General features: G+C 41.9%; 1 protein-coding gene across 2 annotated transcripts in view; it reads left to right on the top strand.

Annotated features, from left to right (window-relative positions):
* LCP2 (lymphocyte cytosolic protein 2) overlaps positions 1 to 13,879 on the top strand; it is a 52,044-nt gene that overhangs the window by 17,898 nt on the left and 20,267 nt on the right. For both annotated transcript variants that reach the window (XM_077824173.1, XM_077824172.1), the window contains exons 4-5: positions 11,213 to 11,278; positions 13,808 to 13,839. In XM_077824173.1, coding sequence (XP_077680299.1) covers positions 11,213 to 11,278; positions 13,808 to 13,839 — 98 coding nt within the window. The remainder of the gene's footprint in view (positions 1 to 11,212; positions 11,279 to 13,807; positions 13,840 to 13,879) is intronic.

Genomic DNA, 13,879 nt, shown 5'->3' with positions numbered 1-13,879 from the left:
TCTAAACCCTTTATCATTTTTATTGCTCTCCTCTGGACTCTCTCAAATTTGTTCAAGTCTTTCTTAAAGTGTGGTACCCAAAACTGGACACAATACTCCAGCTGAGGCTTCACCAATGCTGAGTAGAGTGGAAGGCTTACTTCTCATGTCCTACATATAATACCCCTGGTAATACATCCCCACATGATAGTAGCCTTATTTGAAACTGCATCACACTTGACTCATATTCAATTTGTGATCCACTACAACCCCCAGATCCTTTTCTGCAGTATTGCTGCTTACCCAGTTATTTCCCATTTGGTATTTGTGCATTTGATTGTGCCCTTAATAAGTATGGGTAACTTTTCACTTATTTGTATTTGAATTTCACCTTGTTGATTTCAGACCAATCCAGAATAGTTGGAGCCAACAATTTACTACTGGACATTGGTGTTTAGCAGTGGAAGCAGAAATAATTACCATTTTAAAAACTGGGATGAAGTTGTGAGGTTTTTTTTTAATTATTATTATTTTTTAAACCTTAAGATAAGTTCTTTTTCTGTAAGCAGAAATGCACATTAATGAACTAAAAAATGTAAATCTGACCTGCCTTATCACTAAATGAAGCATGCATTTTTGCAAGTCTACAGCCTTGTAAGCATACTACTAAAGTTACATGTACTGGGCCAGATCCTGAGCTGGTGAAAATTGAGGTAGCTCCATTAACTTCAACAGAGCTACAATAAATTACACTAGCTGCAAATGTGGTCCAACACTTGTAACTGTGCTACATTTGTCACCCACAGGCCACAGCCATAGAAACCAATGGGCTGAGCATGTGGTTTTTCTAAATATACCCATCTGAGGAAACCTACATGCTCAAAGTTTGAAAATTACAAGTTCATTAGTCTGGGATATTTCTGCAACTTTAGCAATGGCTAACTAGGTCACAACTGCCCTTACAGAATATGACAGGCAATTTACTGAAAGTGGTTACAAGGCGATCTCTTATTTTGGGGAACAACATCTACCTCCTGTGTCACCCTGGCATATCTTCATGTGTCTGCAAGGGGCCCATCGTCAAACATAAAATAAACCTTGTTAAAATAGTTTTATGAAACAAACTATTTAGTAAAAATATATATTAACTCTTATGCACCCTATTGGCTAGTGTGTATGCGTATCACTATGCTCTACTGGATGGAATTGAAATTGTTCAACTTCCCTAGTCCCCTATTCAGCAAACAGCGTTAACAGAGATCTTCTTTAGTTTGAGTGCTAAGAGCCTGTACTTCTGGAACAGAAGCAGGGTTTTGTCCCCCTATCATGTTACATTCCTAATGGCCATAGTATGCAGTGTACTGACAAGTTTATAGCCTTAGCTGGTCAAGGATTTGTTAAAATATTCAGCCAGAAATAAGTGATTGGTACCAGTAGGTCACTGTGTGAGTTCAATTCTGGCTGGAGCATTATGGGGAAGATGGTGAAGGCAGGCTTTCTCCCCTTGCACCTGCGGCAGACCTCTAACACTTACTGTGTGAGCTCTAAATGGGTGGGCTAGTCCACCTCCCTGAAGGGATGTTCCCCAGACCATAACCCAACCCCCTTGTATGCCTGACAGCAATGGCTTAGCAAAGTACCTTTCACTGGCAGGTATAAGGAGCACTATGCAGCATGCTTGCTGAGGGATCTTACCTTGGGTAGAAGAATGACTCGGAGTACCTGAGCAATAAAGTTTTCATTCCTCCCTTAGTCCCTGAAAGGAGCAAAGATAATTTTTTGGCCCATTATGTGTAAGGTTGTGTAAAAAATTCTGGTTTTCTTCCCATAAAGTTTCTTTTCTAGACAGACTTAAAATAACAAAGCAAAACACAAGAGCATTATTCATTTGAAAGCCCTGAAGGCTTCTTAAGTGGTATTTAATATTTGTTATTTCCTGCTGTATCTAGGCTCTTTTTAAAAATAGATTTTTGAGCTCCTGATTACCAAGCCATACTATTGGCGGATGCAGTGATAGAGGAGAACTATTCAAGCAAAGTCCTTCTTCCTGTCCCTGGTGGCTCTTCAGGGAAAAATTAAAGATACTCCTGGCAAGAGATAACCAAGCTAAAACTGTAGCTCTTTGCAAAGACAGTTCTAACACCCAAGGTCAGCTGTAAAGTATTGTCAAACCTATGGCTGCCCCTCTGCCAGTATCTTACTCCATGCTTTGTAAAATGAAGTGAGACACCATAAGTATGAAAGGCACTATATAAAGCAAATTACACTCTATGAACGCAAATACTGAGTGATACAGTGGAAGAATTGCTGGGCTGATAACTTCAAACTTTACATATTTTCTGTATTTTAGACCAATATATATTGGCTTTCAAAGTACTTACATTTCTAATAATGTAATATTTAGTTTGAGTCATTGTAAAATCAAGTGACTTTAGGACCCTGCAACATCCTGAAGCCTGTTGTATTTGTTACTGTAAAACCTAACTTGGAGAGCAGATTTAGAAAAGCTAGCTTTGTTAAAAGCCCTTTGTCTCCTCGTCATAGACACATACGCCTTAGTTCTTTGATCTGTCTAACGTGCTCCTCGAATCAAAACTCTAATTTAGGCTGCTAGGGTGAGGTTCTGCATGCTGTCAGAGGATTGGGTATAGCTGTGCTCACATCCACAACATCCCTTCCTGCCAACCTTATATTAAGTGCCAGGAAGTGGGCGGGCACAAGCCCGTGAACTGCTAAAGTCCTCTCCCCCAGCCTGGGGAGGAGCTACTGAACCCAGTGCTCAACTGAGTAAGTGGGACAACGAAGAAAAAAACAGGAACAGGTGAGGGGGTCAGAGGGCCAAACTAGGGAACCAGAAGGGGACACCGAGCAGAGAACCCTGGACAGCACCTACTGCTCCTCAAAAGTGTCCAAGGAGCCAGTGGATGCCACCCAGAAGAACTCTGCCCAGATGTTTGAATGGATGAAAGAACAAAAACAGGCCCCACAGTCACAATCCTCCTTCCCCCACCTTCCCAGCCAGCCTCCTCTCCCTGTTGTTATACATGGCCCCTTTGGCCATGGCTAGGAGGAGGTTGACGAGGTGGTCCTGCAACTTCGTGGGGCCACGTATTGGGTGTGCATATATAAAAAGGTGCAGGGAAAAGTCAGCCAGAACCTCAACAAGAGGTTCTGGAGGAGCCGGAAAAGGGGCCGCAACCTGGCACACTGCAGCTAGACATGCGCCAGGGTCTCCTTCACACCACAAAGAGGGCAGGTGTTGGGAAGAGGGTGAACCACTCCAGGTACGCGCCTGTGCTCACGGATCCATGAGGGAGCCACCAGCTAATGTCCCTGGTGGGCCGTGGAACCAAGGTGGAATACAGGCTGGCCCATCGGGATCCCCCACCCTCTGCAGCTGGTAGAATGTCCCACCACTTGGTGTCAGGATGGGACATGAAGGTGGGGAAATGAAGAGTGTGGAGCACGAGCATGTAGAAATGGTCCTGTGGTGTGGTTCGGATGTGAACCAGCTGCAAATCGTGCAGCTGGCTCGGGGTACAAAGGGGTGGGGGCCAAGAGGGCTCACGGGCCTGATGAAGACGTCCAAAGGGCCTGAGGTGGGGGGAGGATGGGGGATACCTTCTCGCAGGACCCGCTCGAGGAAAAACCAATAAGTGGGCAATAAGGCTGCCTCCACCTCCTGAAGTACACGCCGGGGGGGGGGGGTGCCAAGGGCAAAGAGCCCTATGCGTTTGCTGAGCGCATAGGGATCCAACCAGTCCCCTGGTTGTAATCCAGGAGGTCTCCAATCCTGGTAACTTCTGCCAGGCCTGCCAACCTCATGCTGGGCAGGTGGAGAAGGCTAAGCTGCCTCTGCCAATTCTATGGCAGTGCTGAGTCTCTTTACAATGTGGGGAAATTCTCTGCTGAGAATCTTTGACTGACTTGAAGCCTTCATTCAGCAAAGCACTTAAATACATGCTTAACTTTAACTGGTGTCATAAGAAGGAGTCCTTTTTTTTAAATTTTTAATTGTAATTGTATTCCCACATACAAATTAAAACAAAAACATCAAAACTATGTAAAGAAAGTTACAGTTGAGAGTGCATATCAGTAACATAACAGTTAAAAAAAACATTACAGGGATGTTGTAATCATCCCTAAATCAAGTATTACAAACAGGAAATTGAGGTTCAGATTACATATAAAAGATATCCAAAACATTTTAAAACAAGAAAATGTACAGCCGAGGCACCCAAATAACCTTAACTCTGCCCTGCAGTGATGTCATGCAATAACTATATGATTATGATTAAGGCATTTTACTATTTGCGGTCCCAGATTTGATTAAACTAATTTTTAAAAAGATTAGCTATTGTCACATCTTCCCCTCTCCCTTTAGTACATGGCAGAGCAAAAGTGGTTTGAGTGCCTTCACTGTGCATTTCTATACTGTACTATACTTGGATGTCTTTTATATGTGACCTTGATGCTCAATTTCCAGTTTATGTTTAATTTGGGGATATTACAATGTATACATAAAATTATAATTTTGTTACCTTTGTATAGTCACGTTAATGTAATTTGCGGTCTAAGAATTTCTTTGGCTTTTAAATAATTTTGAAAAATATCGTACCTGAACCCTAAACAAGATACCCAAGAGAATGTTGCATGTGATATTTTTAATGATTTGAAGTTATGGAGTATCAACTTACATCACTTTTCAAAATATTAACTTTTAAGGGCAGATTCTCTGGTACATCAGAGTAGTGGAAGACAACCAAGTGGTATACTGGTGAATCCAGCCCTTAATTTGTAATTGACAAATTGCTTTGTTATAAAAGACTATGTTGTAAAGGCCCGTATTAAGTGAAAGGAGATGTAGAAGGAGACCAGTCCTTAGGCTAAACAGTCGCAGCACATCAAGGACTTCCATATTGTCCTGCCTCAGTTTACCTTGCAGAAGTGCCTCAATGGGCAGTGAAGCTGAGGCATCAGTGCCACTGGGAGATGGCCTAAACTAGCATGCAGCCATGCTAGGAGAAGTAACTGTCAGCCACAAGTCATGTGCTTGTGAGAACTCTTGCTACATATTCTGTCTGCTTCATGACTCATTACAAGGAATAAAACTGTTGCATGCAAATCAGCAGCAGAAGAAAAGAGGTAACCCACACAATTGCCAATTATGTCACAATGGTCCTACTTAAGAGTTGTCCAAGCTGTTGACTTACCTCTGTCTGTAGCCTGTAAAATCCTAACAATTAAATAAAACAATCATTAATAACTTTGCTCAGTTGTAAAGTAATGTCTACAGATATACCCTATGCATAAACCCTTCAATTAATTTTAATTATATGGACATTTGAAGTGGTATTTTCTTATTAAGATAATTCACATTATTCTGTCAGATAGTAAATTTTTGAATAGACCAATTTTATATTAATTTCAAACACAAACTGGCAGATTTACTTGTAAACTCTCAGAAAATGCATACTTGGGGAGGAGATGCTGCATTTTATACAGAACAAAGAGGCTGAATCTCTCCTTTCGTGCAAAACAGGACTCAGCATTAATCGTGGAACTGCAATTGGTGCCTGCAGCGTAAATAGCAAGGAACATATGGACAAGGTGCTCACATCATAAAGCTTCAGTCACAAAAGCAGCACTATCATTTGCTTTATTTTTGCTACTCAGTATCTCTGTTTGAGCTTATAAATGATAATTAAGGCTCTTGTTTCTGTGTCAAGTGTGAGTAAACACTGCATAATATTTTGAGGCAAACTTTCAGCAAATATGTCTTGGTTAATACAACGTGGTCAGAATAAGAAACTGATCAGAACAGCCCCAAGCATTGGCAGGTAGTCAAAATATAAACTGAGATCCAAGCTTTATGCTTGGCCTTCCTCTCTATAATGGGCTAAACCATCACCACAGATATGAACACTCTGGAAGTTTGAGGAGGTTCAGAAGCAGCTGCATTTTGGGGGGGGAGGAGAATTGATCACTCTGTCTGTCCCTATATCAGGCTGAATCAAAACCCAGATTTGAAGTCTGCAGCTTGGTCTCTTCTCAATTAATGCAAACAGAATCCAATGGAACCTTCAGAATTCTTGAGAAGGACTCCACCTATGTGAATTTATATTTGTATAAATATACCCTACATGTCAAATGTGACTAGTAATTTTGGATGCCTCTATTTTTGGGTGCTCAACTTGAGAAACTTTAAAGTGGCCTAATTTTCAGAAACTGCTGAGTGTCCATCAAAGCAGGCCCCTGAATGGGGTCTCAAGTTGAGCACCAAAAACTGAGGGACCAAAAAGACCAATCTCTTTTTAAAATAGATGTTCTGGGATGAATGTGCGTGCAAGCTCACTAGAAGCAGGAGAAACAGAAGAGATTTAGCTGGGAGTTTCAGTGAACTCTGAACCCAACATGATGCTATTGTGTCTGCCCTGCAGAACTGGTTTTCCAGGGGCAGAGCACAGGTGGCACAAGACAATCAGATATTCTCTTCACTATGCCCAAGGAATGGGATTTCCAGAGTGTAGGACATTGCCCCCAGCTCCCTCATGTATCTTGCTATCTCTGGCCCCAATATTATTGGGGTGGACTCTGCTTGTACCCACAACGTTTGAAGATAATTAGGCAAACAAGCTGGTTTGAGAGGATTTTGTTTCAACTTCCTTCCAATTCTAAGATGAGCGGCTGGTGGAGAAGGCAGAGAGAAGGGTCCAAGAGCAACATTTTTTGCAAGTGTTGCTGCATGGCCTTATCCTGTCCTATCACCCACTACTCCCATCTCAAAAAGCAGTGTGGTTTTGATACTTCCTCCCTTACCTAGCTGCAGACCCAGCTGTTTCCGTGCCTGAATGTTCTATAAAAACATTTGTTGCTAAGGGCACACAGTTCTCAGAAAAAGCAAGCAAGAAATGGTTTGCTCATGTCATCGCTAAGCCTTGGCTGAAGGCTTGTGATAGATGAATTATTTCTATTATTACGATGCCTAGGAGTTCTAGTCATGGACCAGGAGGCACTGTACAAAATGCAGAACAAAGACTCTCCTTGCCTCAAAGAGTATACAAGCAACAAAAGATGGATACAGACAGACGGAGAACTACAAAGAAACAAGGAAAGGAGCAAAGATCATTTGTGGATATTATATGTAGGGAAAAACATTTTTCATCTGAGAAGAATGATATAGTAGGAAGTGTTTGAAGCAGCAAGTAATGAATTTATTTCAGCAAGATGAGATGAGCAAACTGCTCACCAAGTCCTGCAATCTTTGCTCAGTGAAAATTCCCTCTGCAGCCAATGTGGGGGTCAGTGCTGCAAGTTCTCCATGGCCAGAAATCCCAGTATCTTTGATGTTCTGACTGGATAGAGATTATTGGAGCTAGACTGGATGCTTTGTTTTCCTACTTAAATGGAAAAGAAATGGAAAATGTAAACTACTCCCAAAGAGACTATAAAAAAAGAGAACTGCTCATAAAAAAAAAAGTTTGACATATCAATGAGTTTTCAAACCCTGTTCCCTGCAAACACACAACATATCTACCCTGTCTACATACATTACCCCAGAATAGTTGCTGAGGTTGTAGGTAAAGTTGTATGTGTTATATGCTAAGGGAGAGGAGAAGGCTGGGTGCAGTCAGTTTACTTATCAGTTGCAGCAGAAGGAAGTAGCTTGTGAAGATGTAGAATCTGTCACTCTGAGGAGACAGGGTGTGTGACACAATTAAGAGGTGTTCCGTAACTTGGTACTTCCTTGCTTTTTAGAGCTTGTGTTAGGGAAGATCTCAGATGTATCCAACCTGAATCCCTTTTAAACAAGGATATTGTTTCTGGGATTCTAAAAAGGGCAAATGTCAAATCTGCATACAAATCAGAGAACTCCAAGTTCTGGTGCAGAAAAGAAAAGTTGAAAATATTAATGCTTTCCTGCAGCCTCCTCCCCATTTCCCCACTATAGCAGGGTGGTTGGCTGGGTGTCCATGACTTCAAATGACTCCGTTTTCTAATTTTTCAGATAGGATAATTATAACTTTAAGTTACTATTTGATACTTGCTTACAAAATGATAGGTCACTGGGGAACTTTGCATGGTGAGTAAGGACACAATCCTTTCCCTGAATTATTTCCAATTTCACTGAGTGCCTCAAGACACTATGTTCTGGGGCCAAGGGGGGAGGGCGGGGGGAAGAGGCAAGGAGGATAGAGAAAGGAATACTGAGAATAAGATTAACGTTGCTTGGGTGGTACTGGATGCAATATGTTAGTTCAATTTTTTTTAATAGGACAGTGCTGGATTTCTTGCATTTATTTCAGTTAAGCCCTAACCAAACAACACACTTAAACATGTGCTTGATTTCAGTGTAACTAGTCCCAGTGCATAAAATGAGACCTGTGCAGAAGTCTTTAGAGAATCAGGCCCATAGAGATGGATATATTTCCTGCCCCAAAGAGCTCACATGTTTCATGTTATTGCTTATTTCAGAAGAAATTAGAGGGTCCTGATTTGTGGAAAAACAGAGAAAGAGGAACATAAAAATAGTCACCTTAATTTTACACTGAAGCCATAATCAATGAATTTGGCGTATGAACAGATGCCAAAGTCTGACTGATCTGTTTAAGGCCTGTGGTGTAATTGTATAGTAAGAAAAGATGGTATCATATTAGAGAAGTCAGAAGGGTTGTTGTTTTTGTCAGGCACCAACCAAACAGGGTCTTTAATTTCTTGACTTTTTACCGTCAAATATTTTATTTCCATAATTGTTATATCTGACACACCTACATGAAAAAAAAAAGAACTAGAAGTAGTTTGGATGTTTTTAACTATGTCGAAATGCAAATCTCAAAAAGCGTTTTCAGCATTCGTGGGACTTTCCTAAGGTTATTTCCTGACCAAAGGCACAAGGGGAATTAAAAATAAGACCATGACTCATCACAACTGTACAACTGTCTTTAAAACAAAATAAAATATTCAAGGGCAGGTTTACTACTGCCATTAGCTAGCACAGCTCTGTTGACTTTAACAGAGTTGCATCCGCTTACCTTGGTGGTGAATTTGGCCCTGAGTCTCAGGGTACCTCTCACAAAGGCAGCGAGTACAGATTACTCTCTTGGCTTCCATGGATTCTAGAGCTGTAGCTCACAAAAGCTTACTCTCAAATAAATTTTAGTCTCTAAGGTGCCACAAGTACTCCTTTTCTTTTTGCGGATACAGACTAACACAGCTGTTACTTTGAAACCTCTAGAGTTGTTTACTTTACATCACGAGCAATAGTTGCATATCTGCTCCAAGGTAAAATATCACTCATGTGACCCATCGCTAATACTGCAAACATGCACTACTGAAAAATTACATAAGTCATAGTGTCTCAGCCCCAAAATATTGAATATATATGAATATTTTTGGCACAGCCTGCAAATGCTGGATGTGACATAGGTCAGATTATCCTGTCTGCTTCTGCTTATGGAAGGGATCCCGATTAGGTGACTCTGGCTGAAAAGGCAGAGGATAAGAAGAGTCAGGAGTGCTTATTCTACACTGTGACGACCTGCTCCCCCTCTGGTGAACTGCTGCCGCATAGGTACTTGGCAACTATGCACTGTGAGCAGGGAAGGGGGCAGAGCTCAAGGAATCTCCATGTAGTCTCGGTCAGCAGTTCTCAACCAGAGATCAGGAGCCCCCGGGGGCCACAAACAGGTTTCAGGGGGTCCACAAAGCGAGGCTGGCATTAGACTCACTGGGGCCCAGGGCAGAAAGCTGAAGCCCCACAACCCAGGGCTGAAGCCTGGGACCCTTAGCCCCGCCACCCAGGGCTTAAGTCTAAACCTGAGCAGCTTAGCTTTGTGGGGCCCCAATGAATTGCCCTACTTGCTACCCCCTAAGGCCGGCCCTGGCTTTTATAGGCAGAAAAACAGTTGTGGCACAGGTGGGCCATGGAGTTTTTATAGCATATAGGTTGAGAACCCCTGGTCTGTCAGGTACCTTTGCTGCCACCATCAAGTATTCACTTCTTATTTCTCTTAGATTTCAAGGTTCAAGATTTTAACCCTTTCTCCCCAGGAATTGGAAACGCAGAGATACTCTCTTGCATGTGGTAATTATTAGGTAGCATCCCTTCAAAAAGTGGTAGTCAGTTTGGTGACTGAATACCTTTTCTGATTTAATCAGAGTTAGTGAAAATAAAAGTAACTTATTACAATAAGAACAAATGTAATCTAGAATGGAACTGGAGCCTTAGAGAAATAGTTGTATGCACAGAAATTGCTGATCTTACCCTGACTTTGTAAGTCTGGCTTGGAGCATCTTAATTATTTACAAATATACATACATATTGTGCCGTGACCTGTGCATGTCCAGTGTCATCTCTCAGCCGCAACCTCTGCTGCTGGGTCACTGGAATGTTTTTGGGAGTGCTCACTTTCTTGAAGGAATCTCTCCCCCTCCAAAGCCCACCTCGATGTATGATGTGGGAAGCTTCTGGGGTGAACTGCAAGCTGAGCATTCTTCAGACTTTTCGGGTTCCCTCCTTGGAGCTCTACTAACCCTTTCTCAGGTAGCCTCTATCCCCAGGCAAGTCCAGCCAGACCTTCTTTCTGACCCTCTGGCTCCCTATTCCCTATGATGCCCCATCACCATTCCCAGATCTCCCTCTTTCGAGATTCACTCTCTAACTCTCACCTGGACCAAACACCCCTGCCAGAGGCTCCCCTACCTCTTGTGAGGTCATCAGCCTCAGCAGTTCCTTCACATTCACATTCAGCCCCTATTTCCTCTGGTCCATTGAAAGCCCCTCCAGGACTCCACCACTCTGCCACAGGGGCCCCTCCACAAGCTTCTCTGTAGAAGCATTTGCTGTCACCTCTTCGTGGATCACCCAAGTGAGATAATGCTTAACCAATCAGCATTCTGTTACATGGTATCACATTCTGATGTGTGCTCCCTCCCAACTTTTCAATTTTTTTGGCCATTTTGTTTTTGACAATAAAAATACTATAGTGCATTGGGCATAGAGATAAGAATGCATATCAACCACCCTAGTGATGCAGTAGAGTATGATACCCTGCATTCACAGATTTTATTTACCCAAAAGGAAGGGGAAGGAAAATAAAATTTTAAAAAAGAAAAGAAAAATCAAATAAGTGGAATAACCAATTAAAGCAGCATTGAACTAAAAGAAGAGGAGATAGGTATTAAGGAAATCATTTTTGTATAACAGGTTTTTTTGTTTGTTTATTTTAAACAGAATCATAAGTAAGTTAAGTCAAGAAATCAATAGGAATGAAGGAAGAATAAGTTTCTTCCCAAAACGGTAAGTAAACCTTTCAGTCCTCTTTCTTTTGCAAACTATTAAGACAAAACTTTTCAGAATAATTTTCCATTTGAGCTAACAGAAGATCTCCAGTGTTACTGAATAGCAAAATTAGTCTCAGAAAACATGATAAAAAGGAATTTCAATTTATTCTTTCTACGGTTATTCATGTTAGTGCAGTACAACCTCACTAAGATCCCAAACCTACCATGACTTTCAGATTGAGAAACCCAATTGAGCTCAGTCACACTACTCATGTGAGCAAATTTACTCATGTGCATGAGTGTTTTAACACTGGGCCATATTTTGGGAAGTTAAGCTAATTACAATTATTTATTACTGTTTATGGTACTAATATTAATATACTATTGGAGGTGTGCTTTAAAGACAAATTGTAATGAATAAAACAGAATAAAAATTACAATACTTTGTAATATATGACTATATCAGTATATTATATTATAAAATTAAGAAAACCTTAATAGGAGATGTCTCTAGAGGATGTTGATATTAAATCTTTGGGGAGAAAAGACACGAGACTGCTTTAGATTTATTTTGAATATTTTGAATGAGTATCAGCAGGTTCACAAATTAGCAAAATTATTAATATAGTGGGGTTCTGTGTTATATTTTAATAAAATATGGGATCTCTCGTTCATTATTGCTTGAGATTTTCTAAGCTGTTCAGGTGATTTAGACATTGCTAATTACTTTTAATAGATAATTTGTCAAAATATTCTGTGGAGCTCTGAAAAAAATCTCAGCCACTAGGATAAATTGGCTGAATTTCTCTGAATTCTATTTTTCATGTCACCAGTCCCTAAACATCCATGATGGGATTCTTGGGATGGAGAGTTCAGGAAAACGTTCTTAATGGGTCATCTGGGGAGCCTTTTTTACTGCTGTCATCATAAAGAAAGGAGCATTATGAAAACACAACTGCCATGCTACAATAGCTAAAATAGTAGCTCCAGACTTCACAGTGGACCCTTTCATCCCCAAACTAACCCCTTCAGCCCTACATGTAGGCAGGGGTGAAAGTAAGTTAAAGGACTTACTGGAACGCCAGAGTCCTGTGCAGGGGGCGTAGCTTCAACCAGAAGAGGCAGGGCCTTAAAAATTTTGATTTAAAGGGCTCGGGGCTCCAGCTACGGTAGTGGCGGCTGGGAGCCCCAGGCCCTTTAAATCATTCCCGACCTACTAGCTGCAGAGGTGGCTGGGAGCCCAGGGGCTCAGGGGCCACCTAAAGAGCCCAGGGCTCCAGCTGCCGCTACCGCAGCAGAGCCCCAGGCCCTATAAATCCCATCCAGAGCCCCACCGCTGCTACCCCAGGGCTTGGGCAGCAGGGCTCAGGCGGGGATTTAAAGGGCTCGGGGCTCCGGAAGCTGGTACCGCCCCAGCCCTTTAAATCCCCTCCGGAGCCCCGCCGCCGCTACCCTAGGGCTTCGGCTGCAGGGCTCCGGCGGGGATTTAAAGGGCCGGGGTGGTAGTGGCGGCTGGAGCTCCAGGGCACTTTAAATACCCGCCGGAGCCCCACCGCCGCTACCCCAGGGCTTTAAATTGCTGTCTGGGAAAGCCGGTCCCGGTATGGTGCACCAGCTCTTGCCGGTACGCCATACCGGGGCGTACCAGCTTACATTCACTTCTGCATGTGGGTGTCTCCCTCCTGCTCCCCAGTTGATGAGAGTAGCTTCTGACATTGAGCCCTCTTAAACAATGCAGATTTCATAAATGCAGTAGGCACCACAATATAAACATAAACCACTATTAATAACTAAATTATTTATCCTATAAACCTTGGTTGAAATTAGCGAAAAGCACTAGTCCTTGCCAAAGCCCACAGATTAACACACATTTGGAGTCCCTGGCTTCCCACTGCCCTACACCTTTTGTAGTCATTGCCACTGGTGCAAAATGACTATAGAACATCACCATCATGATCTGGGTAGCATGGTTTTATACCCACTTTGCACATGTGTAATTAACAACCCATGAAATTGACCAAATGTGGAAGACTGTGGGATTTTTAGGCCAAACTGGATCAAAATTAAGTACAAACAGAATAGGCCCCACTCCTGCAAGCACTTATGTACTTAACTGTATGACAGTGAATAGTTCCCACTGACTTTAATGGAATTACTCAGTTAAAAATATGTGCATATGTGTGCAGGAGTGGGGCTACATAGAAGAGAGCTCCGAAAATGAGATGAGATGACCAAACTTCTCAAACATCTCTCTCTCTCTCTCTCTCTCTCTCTCACACACACACACACACACACACACACACGGTCTAATTTGCCTTAAACATTTCCAAAATAATCTAGCCTGGATTAGAATCAGGTTTATGAAACTTCAGGCAGTTTATTTTTAGCTTTTTGGCAAAGTTAGTAGGGAAAGGGGTCAAAATAAAGTTCACTTGTATATTGGAAGACTATCTTCAACTCTAATTATGCTATAGCTTTTACTAAACTTAAACATATTTAGTTCATAATCATTAAAATGTGAAAAAAAATTTTAATGTCATCACAGGACCCAGCCGCAGAAGTTTCCTGACAATACAGGTAAATATGTACTTGCTGTCTATCTAAATACACAGCGTAT

This window comes from Eretmochelys imbricata, chromosome 8 (assembly GCF_965152235.1).
Source record: "Eretmochelys imbricata isolate rEreImb1 chromosome 8, rEreImb1.hap1, whole genome shotgun sequence".
Taxonomy (NCBI): Eukaryota; Metazoa; Chordata; order Testudines; family Cheloniidae; genus Eretmochelys; species Eretmochelys imbricata.
The sequence above is the reverse complement of the archived record's forward strand: the minus strand, read 5'-3'. Positions and strand labels throughout refer to the sequence as shown.